Source organism: Lissotriton vulgaris, chromosome 5 (genome assembly GCF_964263255.1).
Source record: "Lissotriton vulgaris chromosome 5, aLisVul1.2, whole genome shotgun sequence".
Taxonomy (NCBI): domain Eukaryota; kingdom Metazoa; phylum Chordata; class Amphibia; order Caudata; family Salamandridae; genus Lissotriton; species Lissotriton vulgaris.
Window position 1 is genome coordinate 114,823,896 of NC_141693.1, and position 18,644 is coordinate 114,842,539.

The 18,644-nt window shown below is 49.4% G+C and overlaps 1 protein-coding gene across 1 annotated transcript in view; it reads right to left on the reverse strand.

Moving 5' to 3' along the window:
* Window positions 1–18,644, reverse strand: part of INPP5E (inositol polyphosphate-5-phosphatase E) — a 323,326-nt gene that overhangs the window by 181,300 nt on the left and 123,382 nt on the right. The window contains exon 4 of the mRNA XM_086921027.1: window positions 17,721–17,818. Within this exon, the coding sequence (XP_086777153.1) occupies window positions 17,721–17,818 (98 nt within the window). The remainder of the gene's footprint in view (window positions 1–17,720; window positions 17,819–18,644) is intronic.

The following is an 18,644-nucleotide window of genomic DNA, read 5'->3' on the forward strand; positions in this document are numbered from 1 at the left end:
AACGTGCTTTCTCTTTCCACAAACTCGACGTTTGTGTTCCTTTATTTTGAGATGCTTTTAGTATTACTGTCACACACACAACCACACACAAAACCACACACAAAACCACAACCACACGCACAACCACACACCTACACACAACCAAATACACACAGCCACACACACCCACAGCCACACACAAAAACCACATACACAACCACACACACACACACACAACCCCCCACACAACAACCAAACACACACACACACACACACAGCCACACACACACACAACCACACAACCACACACACACACAACTACACACACCACTACATACACAACCGCACACACACTACATACACAACCACACACACCCACAACCAAACATCCACAAACACACACAACCACACACAACCACACCCACACACACAACCACAGCCACACACACAACCACAGCCACACACACATAACCACACACACAGAACCACAACCACACACAAAACCACACACAGAACCACAACCACACACAAAACCACACACACACACAACCACACAAACACATACACACACACAACCACACAAACAACCACACAGAGACGCACACAACCACAACCACACACACACACAACCACACACACAACCACAACCACACACACAACCACACACACAACCACACACACCCAACCACACAGACACACAACCACCACACAAGCACACAACCACACACAACTACACACACAACCACAAACACAACAACACAACCACACACAAAAACACACCCACAACCACACACTGTCAGGTCCCATCAGGGAAGACACTGACGAGGCTCACGTATGGGACTGAACTACAAATCCCATGAGCCCTAGCTCGGATCACGTTGATGAAATCATTGCGCTTAGCGAAGGGTGTTACTAAACCATGGCCGTGGGAGCAGCGTGCTGCCGGTTACTCTTCCCGCTGAGACTAATATCCACGGAGGTCTGGTAAGGGTGCAACAGTGCACCTCTTTCTTTATTCTTTGTTCGTGTCGCTCAGCGGAGGCGGCATCTTGGCTGGCTCTTGTGTGGATTCCGCTATCCCGTTGGTTGAACCACTTCCGGTTTCCTGCGGGGAGCGGAAAAGAAAGAGACGAGTGATTCTGTGGACCAGCTGTGCTTTCCGTTTGGTCATTGCTTGTATTAGCGAAGGCGGCTGCCTTCCATTGCCAAGTCCTGATATACTCATTGCGGAGGGTTTATTCCCGTGATGAGTACAGTGTGATATTCTTTGTGTTCGGAACTCTTCCCGCTGAGACTAATATCCACGGAGGTCTGGTAAGGGTGCAACAGTGCACCTCTTTCTTTATTCTTTGTTCGTGTCGCTCAGCGGAGGCGGCATCTTGGCTGGCTCTTGTGTGGATTCCGCTATCCCGTTGGTTGAACCACTTCCGGTTCTTGCGGGGAGCGGAAAAGAAAGAGACGAGTGATTCTGTGGACCAGCTGTGCTTTCCGTTTGGTCATTGCTTGCATTAGCGAAGGCGGCTGCCTTCCATTGCCAAGTCCTGATATACTCATTGCGGAGGGTTTATTCCCGTGATGAGTACAGTGTGATATTCTTTGTGTTCGGAACAAGGAAAAGATTTTCCTGGATTTATTCGTGTGATTGCTGATAAATAGACTGTAAGGTGTCAGCCATCCTTCTTGGTGAAAACAAACCTTGGTTCATTTGTGTTCGTTTTGTGTGATTATACAAATAGGTGGAAAGTGAGGCTGAGTCATATATGTTGTGCTGATCAGCCTTCTGAGAAGTATCAGAAGTACTTTGGGGTTACTCAAGGAAAGAAATTTAAGTACTTCGGAACAAGTCCCCTTCCGTGTTGCATATATCGAGCATACTACTTTCCTGCGCTGTCTTTTTATACGCCTATGCATGGGGCAATATTTATATTGTTTTACTACAGGGGAAACCTGCCCTGTTCAAGAGTCAGCCCTGCACCCCTGTAAGCCTCACGAAGCATATCCTTGGGTAAGGTTACAGGAAAGCTTGGTAAGGTAAAACAGTTGAACCTGCTCCCTCCCTTATTAAATGTAGGTTTCATTTTCTTAGACATGCACAACGTCATGATCATCATTATATGCTGACTAGGAAAAAAGAGGAAGAATTCTTCTTTACAGGTAAATAGAAAGAATATTAATATTAGGTGATCATATGGTAGAACTTAGGTGGAGTGTATTACTGTGTTTTACCTGAAGGTTCTTGCTTTACAGGACTACCTCCCCGCTGTCCCCATCTTTCCCTTCCCCCGCTTGATCACTCCATGGAGTATGTATACTGAGTCAGACCGCGGTGGTATCGAGAGGTGGACCATTACGAGCAGCATACGACCCTGAGGATTCAAGGCTGCGACACACACACAACCACACACAACCACACACCACACACAACCACACCCTCAACCACACAAACATAACCACACCCACACAACTACACACACCACATGCACAACCGCACAACCACAGGCACAACCACACACACGCACAACCACACACACCCACACATACAACCACACACACACACACACACACAACCACCCACACACACCCAACCACACAAACAAACCCAACCACACACACCCAACCACACACAAACACAACCACACACACAACCACACATACACACACAACCACACACAACCACACACTCAACCACACAACCCCACACACACAACTACACACACAAACACAACCACACGCACAACCACACAAACAACCCCACACACACAACCACACACACACACAACCACACACACACACACACAACCACACACACAACCACACACACCACACACACATAACTGCACACACAACCACACAAACACAACAACACGCACAGTCACACACACATGCAACCACACACACACAACCACACACAACCACACAACTACACACACCACACACACAACACACACACACACACACCCACACACACAACCACACACACTACATACACACAACCACACACACACACAAAACTAAACACGCAACCACACACACCCACAACCACACACAAAACACAAAAACACACCCAAAACCACACACATACAACCACAGCCCCACACAACCACACACACACAACCACACACAACCATACACACTACACACACCACACACACACAACCACACACACACACAACTACACACACAACCACACACACACTTTATACACACAACCACACACACAAAACTAAACACACAACCACACACACACACACACAACCACACCAACACACCCAAAACCACACATACACAACCACACACATAGAACCACAACCACACACACACAAACACACCCAAAACCACACACACACAACCACACACACACAACTACACACACACCACACACACACAACCACACAACTACACACACAACTACACACAAACAAACCCAACCACACACAAACACACCCAAAGTCACCCACACACACAACCACACACACACAAACACACGTGTTGGACCTGGCCTCGTGGCGTGGCCCCCCTCCTCCCGCATGGCGGGTCCCGGACTACCTCTACCTCTGTTCCCCGGCCAAGAGAAGCACCATCCACCCTCCACGAGTGCCGCCCCTCCGGGCAGCCCCCAGCTCTTCCCCGGTGGAACTCGACAACCTCTCCTCGGCCCTCTCGGCTGGCCCGAACCCTATCCTGGACCACCATCTCCGGCCCAGCCTCCATCTTGGACCCTCCACGACCAGGCCTCGAGGCCTCGGCCCGACCCCAGCCACAGACCCAGCGAAGCCCCGACATCGAGGCACCACGATCCAACCAAGGGGTAAAGAGATCACTTGACGAATCAATGGGGGAAGGAGTTTCGATGGTCCCCCATCCGCCTGGTTTCGATCACCCCCAGCCTCCCTGGGCGCTGGCTCCACCCCCCTGCTGGGTGTCTGGACTCGCACATCCCGGACCCTCCGACCTCCAAGTGCAAGGGTCCGGACATCAAAGAGACCAGACCTATAACTGGGGCCGCTCCAGAGCAGGTCGGGAGTTGTATCCTGGAGTCGAGAGACACCGAGACAAACTCATCTTCGTGAAACCATCCTTGGAGTCCTGCTGGCGCTGCCGCGGCCCATCTTCGTGAAACCATCCTTGGAGTCCTGCTGGCGCTGCCGCGGCCCATACCGAAGAACCCTCCAGCTCGAGGATTGAGAGCTGTGCGCAAGATATCCCTGTACCAGACCGGTACCAAGACTGTCCCGCTACCCCCTTCCCACAGAGACTAAGTTTAAGAGGATCCCTGGATCCCGTTATTTCTGTATCGTTACGATAACCTGCCTAAAGTACTGATAAAAGTGTTAAGAACCTATCTTTGTATGGCGTCCATCTGTAGGGGGGGTGATTGCTCGTCTGTACGATCCTAGGAGAGGACCCTCGCCTGGAGGCCTCTCCCCCTTGCTCGGCCGACCCTAAGATTTCCTTTCTAACAACACACATAAGAACACACAACCACAGCCACAACCACACACACACACCACACACAACCACACCCAACCACACACAAACACAACCACACCCAACCACACAAACACAACCACACCCAACCAGACACACAACCACACACACACAAACACAACCACACACAAACACAAACACAACCACACACAAACACAACCACACATACACACACAACCACACACACACACAAGACAACCACACCCATCCACACACTCAACCACAACCACACAACCCCACACACACAACCACACACACAAACACAACCACACGCACAACCACACAAACAAACCCACACACACAACCCCACACACACAACCACACACACACAACCACACGCACAGTCACACACACATGCAACCACACACACAACCACACACACAACCACACACAACCACACACACACACCACACACACAACCACACACACAACTACACACAACCACACACACACAACCCCCCACACCCACAACCACACACAAAACACAAAAACACACCCAAAACCACACACACACAACCACAGCCACACACAACCACACACACACAACCACACACAACCATACACACTACACACACCACACACACACAACTACACACACACACACACACTTTATACACACACACTTTATACACACAACCCCACACACACAAAACTAAACACACAACCTCACACAACCACACACACACAAACACACACAACCACACAAACACACCCAAAACCACACACACACACCCACACACATACAACCACACCCACACACACACAAACACACACACACAACTACACACACACCACACACACAAACACAACCACACACACAACCACACAAAACCACACACAACCACATACAAACAAACCCAACCACACACAAAATCACACAAACAACCACACACACAACCACACACAACCACACCCACAACCACACCCACAACACACAACCACACACACCACACCCACCACCCCACACACAACCATCAACACAACACACACACACAACTACACACACACAACCACAACTACACACATGCACACAACCACACGCACACAACCACACGCAAACGCACGCAAACACACACGCACACTACACACAAACACACAACTACACACACCACACACACACTACATACACACTACCACACACACAAACACACACAAAACCACACACACAACCACACACACAAACACACAAACACACACCACACCCACACAACCACACCCACAACCATACACACAACCACACACACAACCACACCCACAACCACACAACCACACCCACAACCACCAACACAACACACACACAACCAACACACAACCACACACACACAACCACAACCACACGCACACAATCACACACATACAACCACACGCACACAACCACACCCACACCCAACCACACCCAACCACACTCAACCAGACCACACACAACCACACACACACTACACACAACCACACAACTACACACACCACACACACACAACCACACACAACCCCACAACCCCACACATACACACACAACCCCACAAAACCACACACACACACCCAACCACACAAACACACACAGACACGCACACAACCACACACACACACAAAACCACACACACACCACACACAACCACACACAGAACCACAGACACACAACCACACACACAACCACCACCACACATGCACACAACCACAACCACACACAACCACACACACAACACAACCACACACACAACACAACCACACACAAAAACACACCCACAACCACTCACTGTCAGGTCTCATCAGGGAAGACACTAACCAGGCTCACGTATGGGACTGAACTACAAATCCCATGAGTCCTAGCGCAGATCAAGTTGATGAAATCATCGCGCTTAGCGTAGGGCATTACTAAACCATGGCCGTGGGAGCAGCGGGCTGCCGGTTCCTCTTCCCGCTGAGACTAATGTCCACGGAGGTCTGGTAAGGGTGCAACAGTGCACCTCTTTCTTTATTCTTTGTTCGTGTCGCTCAGCGGAGGCGGCATCTTGGCTAGCTCTTGTGTGGATTACGCCAAACATGTTGGTTGAACCACTTCCGGTTCTTGCGGGGAGCGGAAAATAAAGAGGCGAGTGATTCTGTGGACCAGCTGTGCTTTACGTTTGGTCATTGCTTGCATTAGCGAAGGCGGCTGCCTTCCATTACCAAGTCCTGATATACTCATTGCAGAGGGTTTATTCCCGTGATGAGTACAGTGTGATATTCTTTGTGTTCGGAACAAGGAAAAGATGTTCCTGGATTTATTCGTGTGATTGCTGTTAAATAGACTGTAAGGAGTCAGCCATCCTTCTTGGTGAAAACAAACCTTGGTTCATTTGTGTTCGTTTTTGGGTGATTATACAAATACGTGGAAAGTGAGGCTGAGTCATATATGTTGTGCTGATCAGCCTTCTGAGAAGTATCAGAAGTACTTTAGGGTTACTCAAGGAAAGAAATTTAAGTACTTCGGAACAAGTCCAAAACCACACACACAACCACAACCACACACAATTAAGCACATACAACCACACACACAACCACACCCACAGCCACAACCATACACACAACCACACACACCACACCCACAACCACACCCAACCACACACACACTCACACAACCACACCCACACACAACCACCAACACAACACACACACAGCTACACACAAACACAACCACAACTACACACACGCACAACCACACGCACACAACCACACAACTACACACACCACACACACACACTACACACACACTACATACACACAACCACACACACAAACCCAACCACAAACACACCCAAAACCACACACACACACAAACACACACAACCACGCACAACCACACCCACAACCACACCTACACACAACCACACCCACAACCACTCCCACAACCACACCCAACCACATACATACATAACCACACCCAAAAACACACACACAACCACACAAACACACACACAACCAACACACACACAACCACAACTACACACACGCACAACCACACGCACACAACCACATGCACACAACCACACACAACCACACGCACACAATCACACGCACACACAACCACACACAACCACACCCACAGCCACAACCATACAACCACCAACACAACACACACACAGCTACACACACACAACCACACACACGCACAACCACACACACAACCTCACGCACACAACCACACGCACAACCACACAACTACACACACCACACACAACCACACACTCAACCACACACACACAACCACACACACATAACTACACACACACAAAACTAAACACACAACCACACACACACACAACCACACACACACAAAACCACACACACACACAACCACACACACACACACAACCACACACACAAAACCACACACACACACACAACCACACACACAAACACACCCAAAACCACACACACAGCCACACACACACACACACATACAACCACACAACCACACACACAAACACAAACACACCCAAAACCACACACACAACCACACCCACACAAACACACACAACCACACCCACACACACACACACTACACCCACACAACCACACACAACCACCAACACAACACACACAGCTACACACACACACAACCACACACAACCCCAACTACACACATGCACAACCACACACACAACCACACGCACACAACCACACAACTACACACACACACACAACTACACACAACCACACACACAAACCCAACCACACACAAAAGCACCCAAAACCACACACACAACCACACAACTACACACAACCACACCCACACACACAACCACACCCACAACCACACACACACAACCACACCCACACACAACCACAACTACACACACGCACAGCCACACGCACAATCACGCGCACACAACCTCGCGCACACAACCACACCCAACCACACGAACACAACCACACGCACACACAACCACACCCAACCACACACAACCACACAACTACACACAACCACACAACTACACACACCACACACACACAACTACACACACACAACCACACACACACTACATACACTCAACCACACACAAACAACCACACACAAACAAACCCAACCACACACAAACAAACCCAACCACACACAAACACACCCAAAACCACACACACAACCACAACCACACCCACACACACAGCCACAACCATACACACAATCACACACACAACCACACCCACACACACAAACACACACACACACACAACTATACACACGCACAACCACACGCACAACCACAAGCACACACAAGCACAACCACAAACACACAACCACACACACAATCACACATACAACCACACAACCAACCACACAACCAACCACACAACCAACCACACACACAACCACACACACATCAGTGCACGCTTTCACCAGGCACAAACACCACCAGCCGTCAGTGCACGCTTTCACCGGGTAGTAAAACCACCATCCATCAGTGCATGCTCACACACACCACCAGAAAGGCAGTGCACGCTTTCCCCAGACACACACACACACCACCAGCCGTCAGTGCACGCTTTCACCAGGCACACACACACACACCAACAGCCGTCAGTGCATGCTTCCACCAGGCACACACACCCCCAGCCGGCAGTGCACACTTCCACCAGGCACACACACCACCAGCCATCAGTGCCCAATTTCTACAGGCACACACACCACCAGCCGGCAGTGCACATATCAATTGTTAACACATCCATAATTAACTATTGTAGCAATCGCAGTATGGCGCACTTTACTTTTAAACATTCATCTAAAGCGCAGCATGCCACCATTGCTAAAATAAATAAATGCACATTTTTGGGGCCTACAAATTATGTACTTTTGTTGCAATTGGTGTTGCAATATTTAGCAATGCCAATAGCTCAAACTTAATGAATGTGAGACCTATTGCATTGCAAATGCTTGTTTTGGTTTTTACTTCTTTAGCGTTGCAGGGGTTTTGAACCCGCACTGCACTTGTGTTTTGGTAGTTTTAGAAGTGCTGTGGGTGGAAAGAAGGAGGGAAGACGCAGGGTCGTTTGCAGAATGGAAACTTTATTTTTACTTTTTATTTTATTGAAATGGGGCCGCCGCTGCGAAAAGTTCTTTCAAGCACATAAACGCAGCAGCTTATGGCCACCCATAAAACTCGTAGGGAGGGGCTGCGAGGATTCATTCCACGCAGAAATTCTTCTGGGGGATCTTGAACTGAAGTGAGTGCAAATCTACCCATGTTATATTTTCTTTACATTGCTTTGAATCTCGAGAACCAAAAGCTTGTCCGGCCTCTTTGCCTGCAGACGAGAGGGCTGAGGAATGCGCGTTTTGAGACATGTCTGATTAGCTTACCCCATCAGCCGTCAGTAACCATCCAAGGGGGCATCGAGGTATGAAGTGGGCCAGTCCCCTTAGTGCCACGGAGCCTGCAGTCTGTTACTGGCGCTCTAGAATGGACCGAATCGGGTCCCTAGAATTGCGCTGGCAACAGGGCTTTTAATGCGATCCGAGGAGACGTGATCATCAGGTTTGTTGCTTTTGCATTTCCTCTTAAATATTGCCCGGCACTGCACAGCTTCAGGGCACTATGCGGGATGGTTCAGTGAGTACACATACAAATAAAGGTCCTATTTTGTTTTGTTTTGGAGTGGTGTGAACTTTTGTCCTGTTCTTTTTGATTCTAGTTTGCCTCAAAAACAGAAATAAGACAGCTTAGAATAGCCACATGGGACTTAAAGAAAATAGTTATTAGTAGACGGTGCAGAAATATTTATTTGTGTGAACATGTTTTTCACATGCTGATGTTAGACATATCTAATGGTGATGTGTACACAATGGAAAGATGACACTTCATTGAAACAATAAGGAAACTGGCACTGGACGGCGGATGCAGGCATCATACAAAAACACAATTTAGAAGAATTCTACAACTATAAATCCAAATGGAGGCGATCTGAAAACGTATGTAGGCTGCTCAGACAGTTTATATTAGGAGTAGCCTTATCTTGAGGTAGCAGAGACATGCAGGTGTACCTGATCAATAGTATCGACAGAGACACCATAATTAAAGCTCATTTTTATTTAGGGATTATTGTTAACACTCTTTACCCTTGTGGCATCTGTGCACCCAGCCCTTCACCATGTTGCTTCAGTGCCCCCCTGCTTCTCCTTATTGCTTTTGTGTGTACCTCGCCCTCCCCTTGTTGATTCTGTGTGCCCCACCCTCCCCATCTTGCTTTTACGTCTCTGCCACCCTTCTGTTGCTTTGGTGTCCCTCTGCCTTTCCCCGTGTTGCTGCTGTGTTCTCCTGCCCTCTCCGTGTTGCTCAACCCCTTACCCACCCTGTTGTTTCTATTTCCCGGATTGCTTTAAAAAGTATTAAAAAACACTTTTGCACGTTTTATTTTTGATTACCAATCTTACTTGGATTAGTATCTAAAAACAGAAAGTGTCCATGTCATTTTGTCGACGAGCATGTACGGTGCCTGCACAATGAGGCTGGCGGCCACGCAAAGATTTTTTACATTTTACTTTAGCTATGCTGCACAGTATTGCGGACGCTGTGCAGCGTGGCTACAAACCATTGGCGCATCCTATTGGCTTTGCCAATGTTTGTTCCCCATCTGATCAGACTTTAACTTCCCCATCGTCATTCGTCAAATGTTTCTTTTCTAATTATCATCACCATTCTGAAGTAACTAGAAAGCTACAGGCAGCACTTTACAAAACACCAACGTAATCTAAACATATTCAAGCTCTCCTTTGGTTTAACTTGAATGTGTATGGAATATGCTACTTACCAGTATGCATCTGTTCTTGGCATGAAACGCTGCTGACATTCATATCTGTGCATAGATCGCCGCCTAGTGTTGGGTCCGGATGATTGCACATTGTTGTCCTGGAAGAGTCTTCGAAGTATCACGAGATAGGTGGCTCCTCCCCTGGACTACAGTGCGCATGGGCATCCTCTCCATCCCCAGATTGTTTTTCGCCATTGTGGCAGAGATGGAGTGTAATACTGAAAGTGATGACCATGCCTGAAAATGCTTCTGAGAGCTGCAGCTGCGACAGGCACCGGGGAGGAGGGCGGGCGATATGAATGTCAGCAGCCCTTCATGCCAAGAACAGATGCATACTGGTAAGTAGCATATTCCGTTCGAGGCATGAGGGCTGCTGAATTCATATCTGTGCATAGAATAAATAGCAGTTTCCTCCTTACCGGCGGGTGCCCGTGCCAGCTGCAGCAGTCTGAAAGAGAGTTCTGGGAACAGCTTGTCCTACAGCAGCTTGCTGTTTGGAGTGTACATCTACGCAGTAGTGTTTGGTAAATGTGTGTATGGTGGTCCATGTGGCTGCTCTACATATGTCCTCTAGAGGAATATTACCCAGGAAAGCTATGGAAGCCCCCAACTTGCGTGTGGAATGCGCTCTAGGGGGAACTGTTAATGTTCGCTTAGCTTTTTGATAACAGATTTGGATACATTTAACAATCCACCTGGCTATACCTGCCTTGGAGATAGGGTTGCCTTTATGTTGTGGAGAGAATGCAACAAACAGTTGTTTAGTCTTTCGAAAGTCTTTTGTCCTGTCGATGTAATACAGGAGAGCCCTTTTGACATCCAAGGTGTGCAGTGCTCTGTCTGCCACTGAGTCTGGGTTAGGAAAAAAAACTGGCAGTTCTATATTTTGGTTAAGGTGGAACTGCGAAACCACCTTTGGCAGGAATTTAGGGTTGGTGCGAAGCACCACTCTATTGGCTTGAATTTGCAGGTAGGGTTCCTGAATTGTGAGAGCTTGCAGTTCACTGACCCTCCGCAGCGATGTAATAGCTATTAGGAAGGCCACCTTCCAGGTGAGGAACTGAATTTCACAGGAATGGAGTGGCTCAAAGGGGGGCCCCATGAGTCTGGTGAGAACAATATTTAAGTTGCAGACTGGTGAAGGGGGGTGTCTGGGAGGGATTACTCTCTTAAGTCCTTCTAAAAAGGCTTTAATGGCTGGCACCCTGAAAACGGAAAGGTGCTGTCTGTTTTGAAGGTAAGCGGCAATGGTCGCCAGATGGATCCTGATGGAACTGTACGCCAGGTTGCATTGGTACAGATGCAATAAGTAACATATGATGTTTTGCGTAGATGCGTCCAACGGATTAATGTTATTGTTGGAGCAGTAAATAACAAAACGCTTCCATTTGGCTGCATAGCAGGCCCTCGTAGTCGGTCGTCTAGCCTCCTTGATGATGTTCATGCACTCAGGAGGCAAGTTCAGGTATCCAAACTCTATGACCTCAGAAGCCAAATCGCAAGGTTCAGCTGTTGGGGATCTGGGTGCTGAATGTCGCCATGGCTCCGAGTGAGGAGGCTGGGAGTGAGGCGCAGCCGTTGGTGAGGCACCACTGAAAGTTCTAGGAACGTGGTGTACCAAGTCTGCCGTGCCCACGTTGGAGCAACTAGGATGAGTGTCATGGAGTGTTGTCGCAGTTTGCGCGCCACCAGAGGTATGAGGGGGGCTGGCGGAAAAGCGTACGCAAATCTGTCGGACCAGTTCATCCATATCGCATTGCCCTGAGACTGCGGGTGTGGGAACCTGGCGGCGAAGTTTGGGCATTTTGCGTTCTCGCTTGTGGCGAAGAGGTCGATGTCCGGATGACCCCACTGTTGGAAGTACGGATGGAGAACCGACGGGTGGATCTCCCACTCGTGCATCTGATGACTGTGCCTGCTGAGCAGGTCCACCATCTGGTTGTCGACACCCGGGAGATGCTCCGCCATGAGGAAGTTGTTCCTTTGAATGGCCCACTTCCACATGCTCTGGGCTAGGTGAGACCGCTGCGGGGAGTGCGTGCCTCCCTGCTTCTGGATGTAATACATGGCGGTCATGTTGTCCGTCCGGACTAACATGACCTTGTTGCACAGGTGTAGCTTGAACGCCTTCAGTGCCATGAAGATTACCATGAGTTCCAACACATTGATATGCATCCGTTGCTGTTGTGCTGTCCATAGTCCCTGCACTGTGTAGTGGAGGACATGCGCTCCCCAACCCTGGAGAGATGCGTCTGTCGTTAGCACCATTTGTGGGACAGGCTCTTGGAACAGTCGTCCCCTGCAAAGGTTTTGTGGGTTCCACCAATGCAGAGAGCTGTAAGCACGACCGGTCACCAACACTAGGTCTTTTAGATGGCCATGAGCCTGGTTCCACTGACGGGCTAAGCATTCTAGAAGGGGTCGCATGTGCAGCCTCGCGTGCGGGACAATGAATATGCAGTATGCCATCATGCCGATCAGTTGCATGAAAGCTTGCTCTGGGAGGGATCGCTGAGGTTGGAACCTCCGGATGAGCGTTTGCATGCTGTTGACCCTGGCTGTGTTAAGGCTGAGCCATGGCCAACTGGGTGTTTATTGTTGCCCCCAGGTACTGTTGTACATGGGCCCGCTGCAGGTGAGACTTTGCGTAGTTGAGAGAGAACCCCAGACTGTGAAGGAGGTGAATTGTACGTGACATGTCGCGGCTGCACTGCTCGGCAGATTTGGCCTGCACGAGCCAGTCGTCCAGGTAGGGGTACACGTGAACACCTTCTCTGCGAAGGTGTGCTGCCACAGTTGCTAAGCACTTGGTGAAAACTCTGGGAGCAGTAGTGACCCAGAACGGCAGAACCTTGAATTGGTAATGCTGACCGTCGATTGTGAACCTGAGATATTTTTTGTGACTTGGGTGAATGGGAATGTGGAAATAGGCATCCTTGAGGTCCAGGGTGGCCAGGAAGTCGCCCTGACGGAGCAGCGGCAGGACTTGTTGTAAAGTTAGCATGTGAAAGTGCTCCGAAAGGATGTATTGGTTGAGGGGTCTGAGGTCTAGAATGGGCCGCAGGGACCCGTCCTTTTTTGGAATCAAGAAGTACAGGGAGTAAACCCCTGCACCCCTTTCCTCTGCAGGCACGAGTTCTATGGCTCCTTTTTGCAGCATGGAGAGTACTTCTTGCTGCAATAAGAGCGAGTGCTCTGCGGACATAGGACGGCTTCTTGGGGGTATGTTGGGGGGGTGGAGGTTAGCTCTAGACAATAGTCGTAACGGATAAGTTGTCTCACCCACCTGTCTGTTGGGATGTTTTCCCAGAGCGGCAGGAACTGCTGGAGTCTCCCCCCGACAGGTGTTAGATGGTCGGGGGGCAGTGACATGAAGTCAACCTGGCGCTGTTATTGCCGCGGCCTTTCCCCTTGGTGTTGTTCCCACGGTATCCACCTCTGGTGTTTTTAGTGTAGGCAGATTGCGTGTTGCCCTTTGTGTACTGTGAATGCTGTTGAGCCTGTCCTCTTGTTGCTCCCCTGTTACCGGAGCGACGAAAGGAACCGCCCCGAAACTGCTGTGACTGGAGAGCCCCCATGGATTTCGCCGTCTCAGTGTCTTTTTTCATTTTCTCAAGTGTTGTGTCCACTTCGGGTCCAAACAGGAAGTCCGGATTAACCGGCTGATTGAGAAGAGTAGTTTGGATCTCGGATTTAAACCCTGAGATGCGCAGCCATGCATGGCGTCGCAGCATCACGCTAGTATTGACTGCCCTCGCTGCAGTGTCTGCTGCATCCAGTGCGCATTTGATTGACGCATTGGAGACCAGTTTTCCCTCTTGAATAACCATTTCCGCTGCCTCTCTGTACATGTCAGGCATGTGCTGCATTAATTGTTCTAGGGTGTCGTAGTGCCCCCTGTCGTACCTAGTCAACAGGGCCTGTGTATTGGCTATTCTCCAAATGTTAGCGGCTTGTGCTGCCACACGCTTCCCAGACGCCTCAAAGATTTTTGACTCTTTGTCCGGAGGGGGAGCATCACCAGTAGACTGAGAATTAGCCCTTTTGCGTGCATTAGCCACCACGAGGGAGTCTAATGGGAGCTGGCCTTTGATATAGGTTGGGTCCACTGGGGCAGGCCTATACTTTTTGTCGATCCGTGGATTTATAACCCTGGCTTTGCTTGCCTCCTTGAAAATGGCTGTGGCATGCTTGAGGACTCCCTTAAGCATGGGCAGAGTCTTGGTGGTGCGTTCAGATGTGGAGAAGGTATCAAACAAGAAATCCTCATCCACTGGCTCAGCATGCATCTCGACGTCATGGTTGAGGGCTGCCCGCTCTATTAATGCATTGAATGCTACAGTGTCCTCAGTTGGTGATGGTTTTACAATGTAGGACTGAGAGTCTGGAGCGGTATAGGGTCATCAGGGTCATCGCCTTGATCTGCTGCCCCTGACCATTGATTTGAGACATCTTGATCAGTGTCAGTATTGTAGGAGAAGCCCATGTGGCTATAGTCCGCATTCAAGTCCTCCTCACTTTGTGTTGGAGATTGAACAGCATGCTGCGAATAGTCCTGAATAGGTTCAACCAGAACCGGAGAGTTGGTGGAGACCATCTTCTTTTTGAGGGGAATCCTGTAACCCTCCAAGGGATGTTCAGGCGCGATTTTCCGCTTGTGGACGGTAAGCCTGCCCGACTCCGAGTCAATAAAAAGTTTTGCCTGGTTGTCGTAAGAAGGCTCATGATAGACGACTTGTGCATGGGAGGACACCTTCGCCATCTTGGAAACCTTGAGCTGCTTTGGACGGGCCGTGGGCGGAAGGCCAAACTTAAGTGGCGTCGAGTCCGCATGCTTCGAACCGGAAGCGCTTGTTTCTAGTTTCTTAGACGCCTGTGTAGGCCGCTCGCTGGACTGCGTCAAATCGAGCTCTCGGCGCGGTGCGCCTCCATCCTTGGGCGTCGACGACAAAGTCGGGGCGTCCTTGCTTGAGGTCTCGACACTTTTAGCCAACCCAGTGTTGAGTCCTGAGAGAGGTGGCTGCAGCACTTTCCCCAACGGGAGTCCTTTGCCCTTCTCGCCATGTTTGGTAGTTGACGCGGGCACCGACGCCGAGGCCTTCGAGGCGACGGTCTTGGTGGCTGAGCCCTGCTTCGAAGTTCCAGTCTTGACACCGACAGGTATCTTCGGCGCCGAAGGATCGTCGGCAGCCTTCGAGGAGGTCGTCGACGTCGAACCGACCACCATTATGAGTAGTTTCGGTTTCGATTTTGGCTCTGTCTGTTTCGGTTTCGCCGAATCGACCGAAGGCTCCTTTGAAAGGGTCTTAGCCTGGCCATGTCGCGGGGCTGTAGACCGAGAGGATGGATCTTGGCTAAAGCCTTTCAGCGATGCCTCGACCGGAGCCGGAGAGGGATAATGAAAGGCCCCGGAACTGCGGGCGGACTCGGTTCTCCACCGGAGTCGTCATCAACGGCCGCAAGGGCCTGATCATTGTCCCCTACCTCGACGACGTCTTGTTCGTGGGCGAACTCCTCATCTGGTTCGTCCATCTCGAAATTGGAGTCCTGCTCCGACGCCGGTTCCGACACTTCTTCGGGAACGTCGTCTTCCGCCTCTTCCTCATCCTGGAAGAGGTCCTCGTCCCCGGCATCGAAGATGTTTGCAGGCGCTGGTGCCGAACGCTGGGCCGACTGCCTTGCCGCGTGTCAAAGTTTAATAGTCTTTTTTGAGCGGAACCTTGAGCAGGCAAAACATTTCGACTCGTCGTGGTCGGGGGACAAACAGGTATTGCACACTGGGTGCACATCTAAGTTCGAATATTTGGAATTACAAACGGGGCACGGTTTGAACGGGGTCCGTTCCATCGTCGATGTAGTCTGGGCCTGTTTTGGCGAAAGATTCTTCTTTCGACGTCGATCGAAGAACCGAAAGGGCCAGGCACCGAACAATACAATACCGACGCTAAGAAAGCCTTTTGGCTTTAGGAATAGAAAGATTACAAGTTATTTAACTAGAGTTAAGATTAGACATCCGAACCCAATGGCGGAAAAAAACAATCTGGGGATGGAGAGGATGCCCATGCGCACTGTAGTCCAGGGGAGGAGCCACCTATCTCGTGATACTTCGAAGACTCTTCCAGGACAACAATGTGCAATCATCCGGACCCAACACTAGGCGGCGATCTATGCACAGATATGAATTCAGCAGCCCTCATGCCTCGAACATTATGTTCAGAATGGCCTGACAGAATTGATGTTCAGGCAAATAGACTGAGAGGATTTCAGATGTCTTTGGAATGGGTATGCAAAACGTTAGTGATGTGACAAGCGTACAAAAATGTAACACATCACACTCATTCTTCGGTACAACCATACATAGACACGTAATACAACTCGCTGGTTGTAATAACTCTGTATTTATGTGTAGCTGGAAGCTGGAAAAGGCTAAAAGAATATGGCATTCATGTGGATACTTGCAGTCTTCTTACCTGTCTGGGCACCCTTCCTGAACTCCAATAACATACATGTCCTGGGCAAGCTCAGCGTCCAACGGAAACAAGAAATCCTGCAGATTATCAGGAAGTTCCTAAAACAATAAAAAAAAAACGTACTTGAAAAGGTATCGTCAAATGTACATCTGCCTTAACCGGGTATTAAAACACAAGTACCAGCATGCTTGGTGTGGGAGCAAATATCAAAAAACCATTAATCAGTTACTGACCCCCCAAGGTTAGGGCATAATTTAATTGCAAAGGGTCTCCGTGAGATAGCTTTCCCTTTGGGAATTGTGCTGGTACCATCAGAGGATATAGGAAGGGGGAGTCTATGGATCAGCTGTACGCTCCCCTGATGTCTTCCCAGCACTTCAAAATGTGTCTTTCGAGTGGCGCCTGTCCTTTTATATTGATATGTTGGAAACGTGAACACAGGGATCGAGGTTTATTGTCCCTCGCAAGCCTCCATCCATGCGTTTGCCCCCTATTTGCAACGGGTTGTAAAATACAACCTGCCTCGATAACTTGCACAAGTCATGAGATCTTGCCTCCCTCTATAAAAATGCATGTGCAATGTGACTGATTTAGTACATCCGTCGCACCATGAAGGGCATTTTACAAGCCAATCATTGTGCTATTTGCACATCCTAGTCTGTGGAATACAGTTTTATTGAAAGCTTACATAAGTAACATATGCACCTGTACCATTTGTTACTTTCTTAACTATGACCACTTTGGGCACATCTTAGGGCGCTAACTGTAGTATAATCTCTGAATTACACATCATGAAAGTGCAGGTGGACCACCACAGAGACTGAAGTTCACGCCTGAAGCATCGGGAGATGGCACTCACATTTAAAATGTATAACATACTTTCAAATGTTTATAATGTACTTTCTTTTCTGAGTAACAACTTGT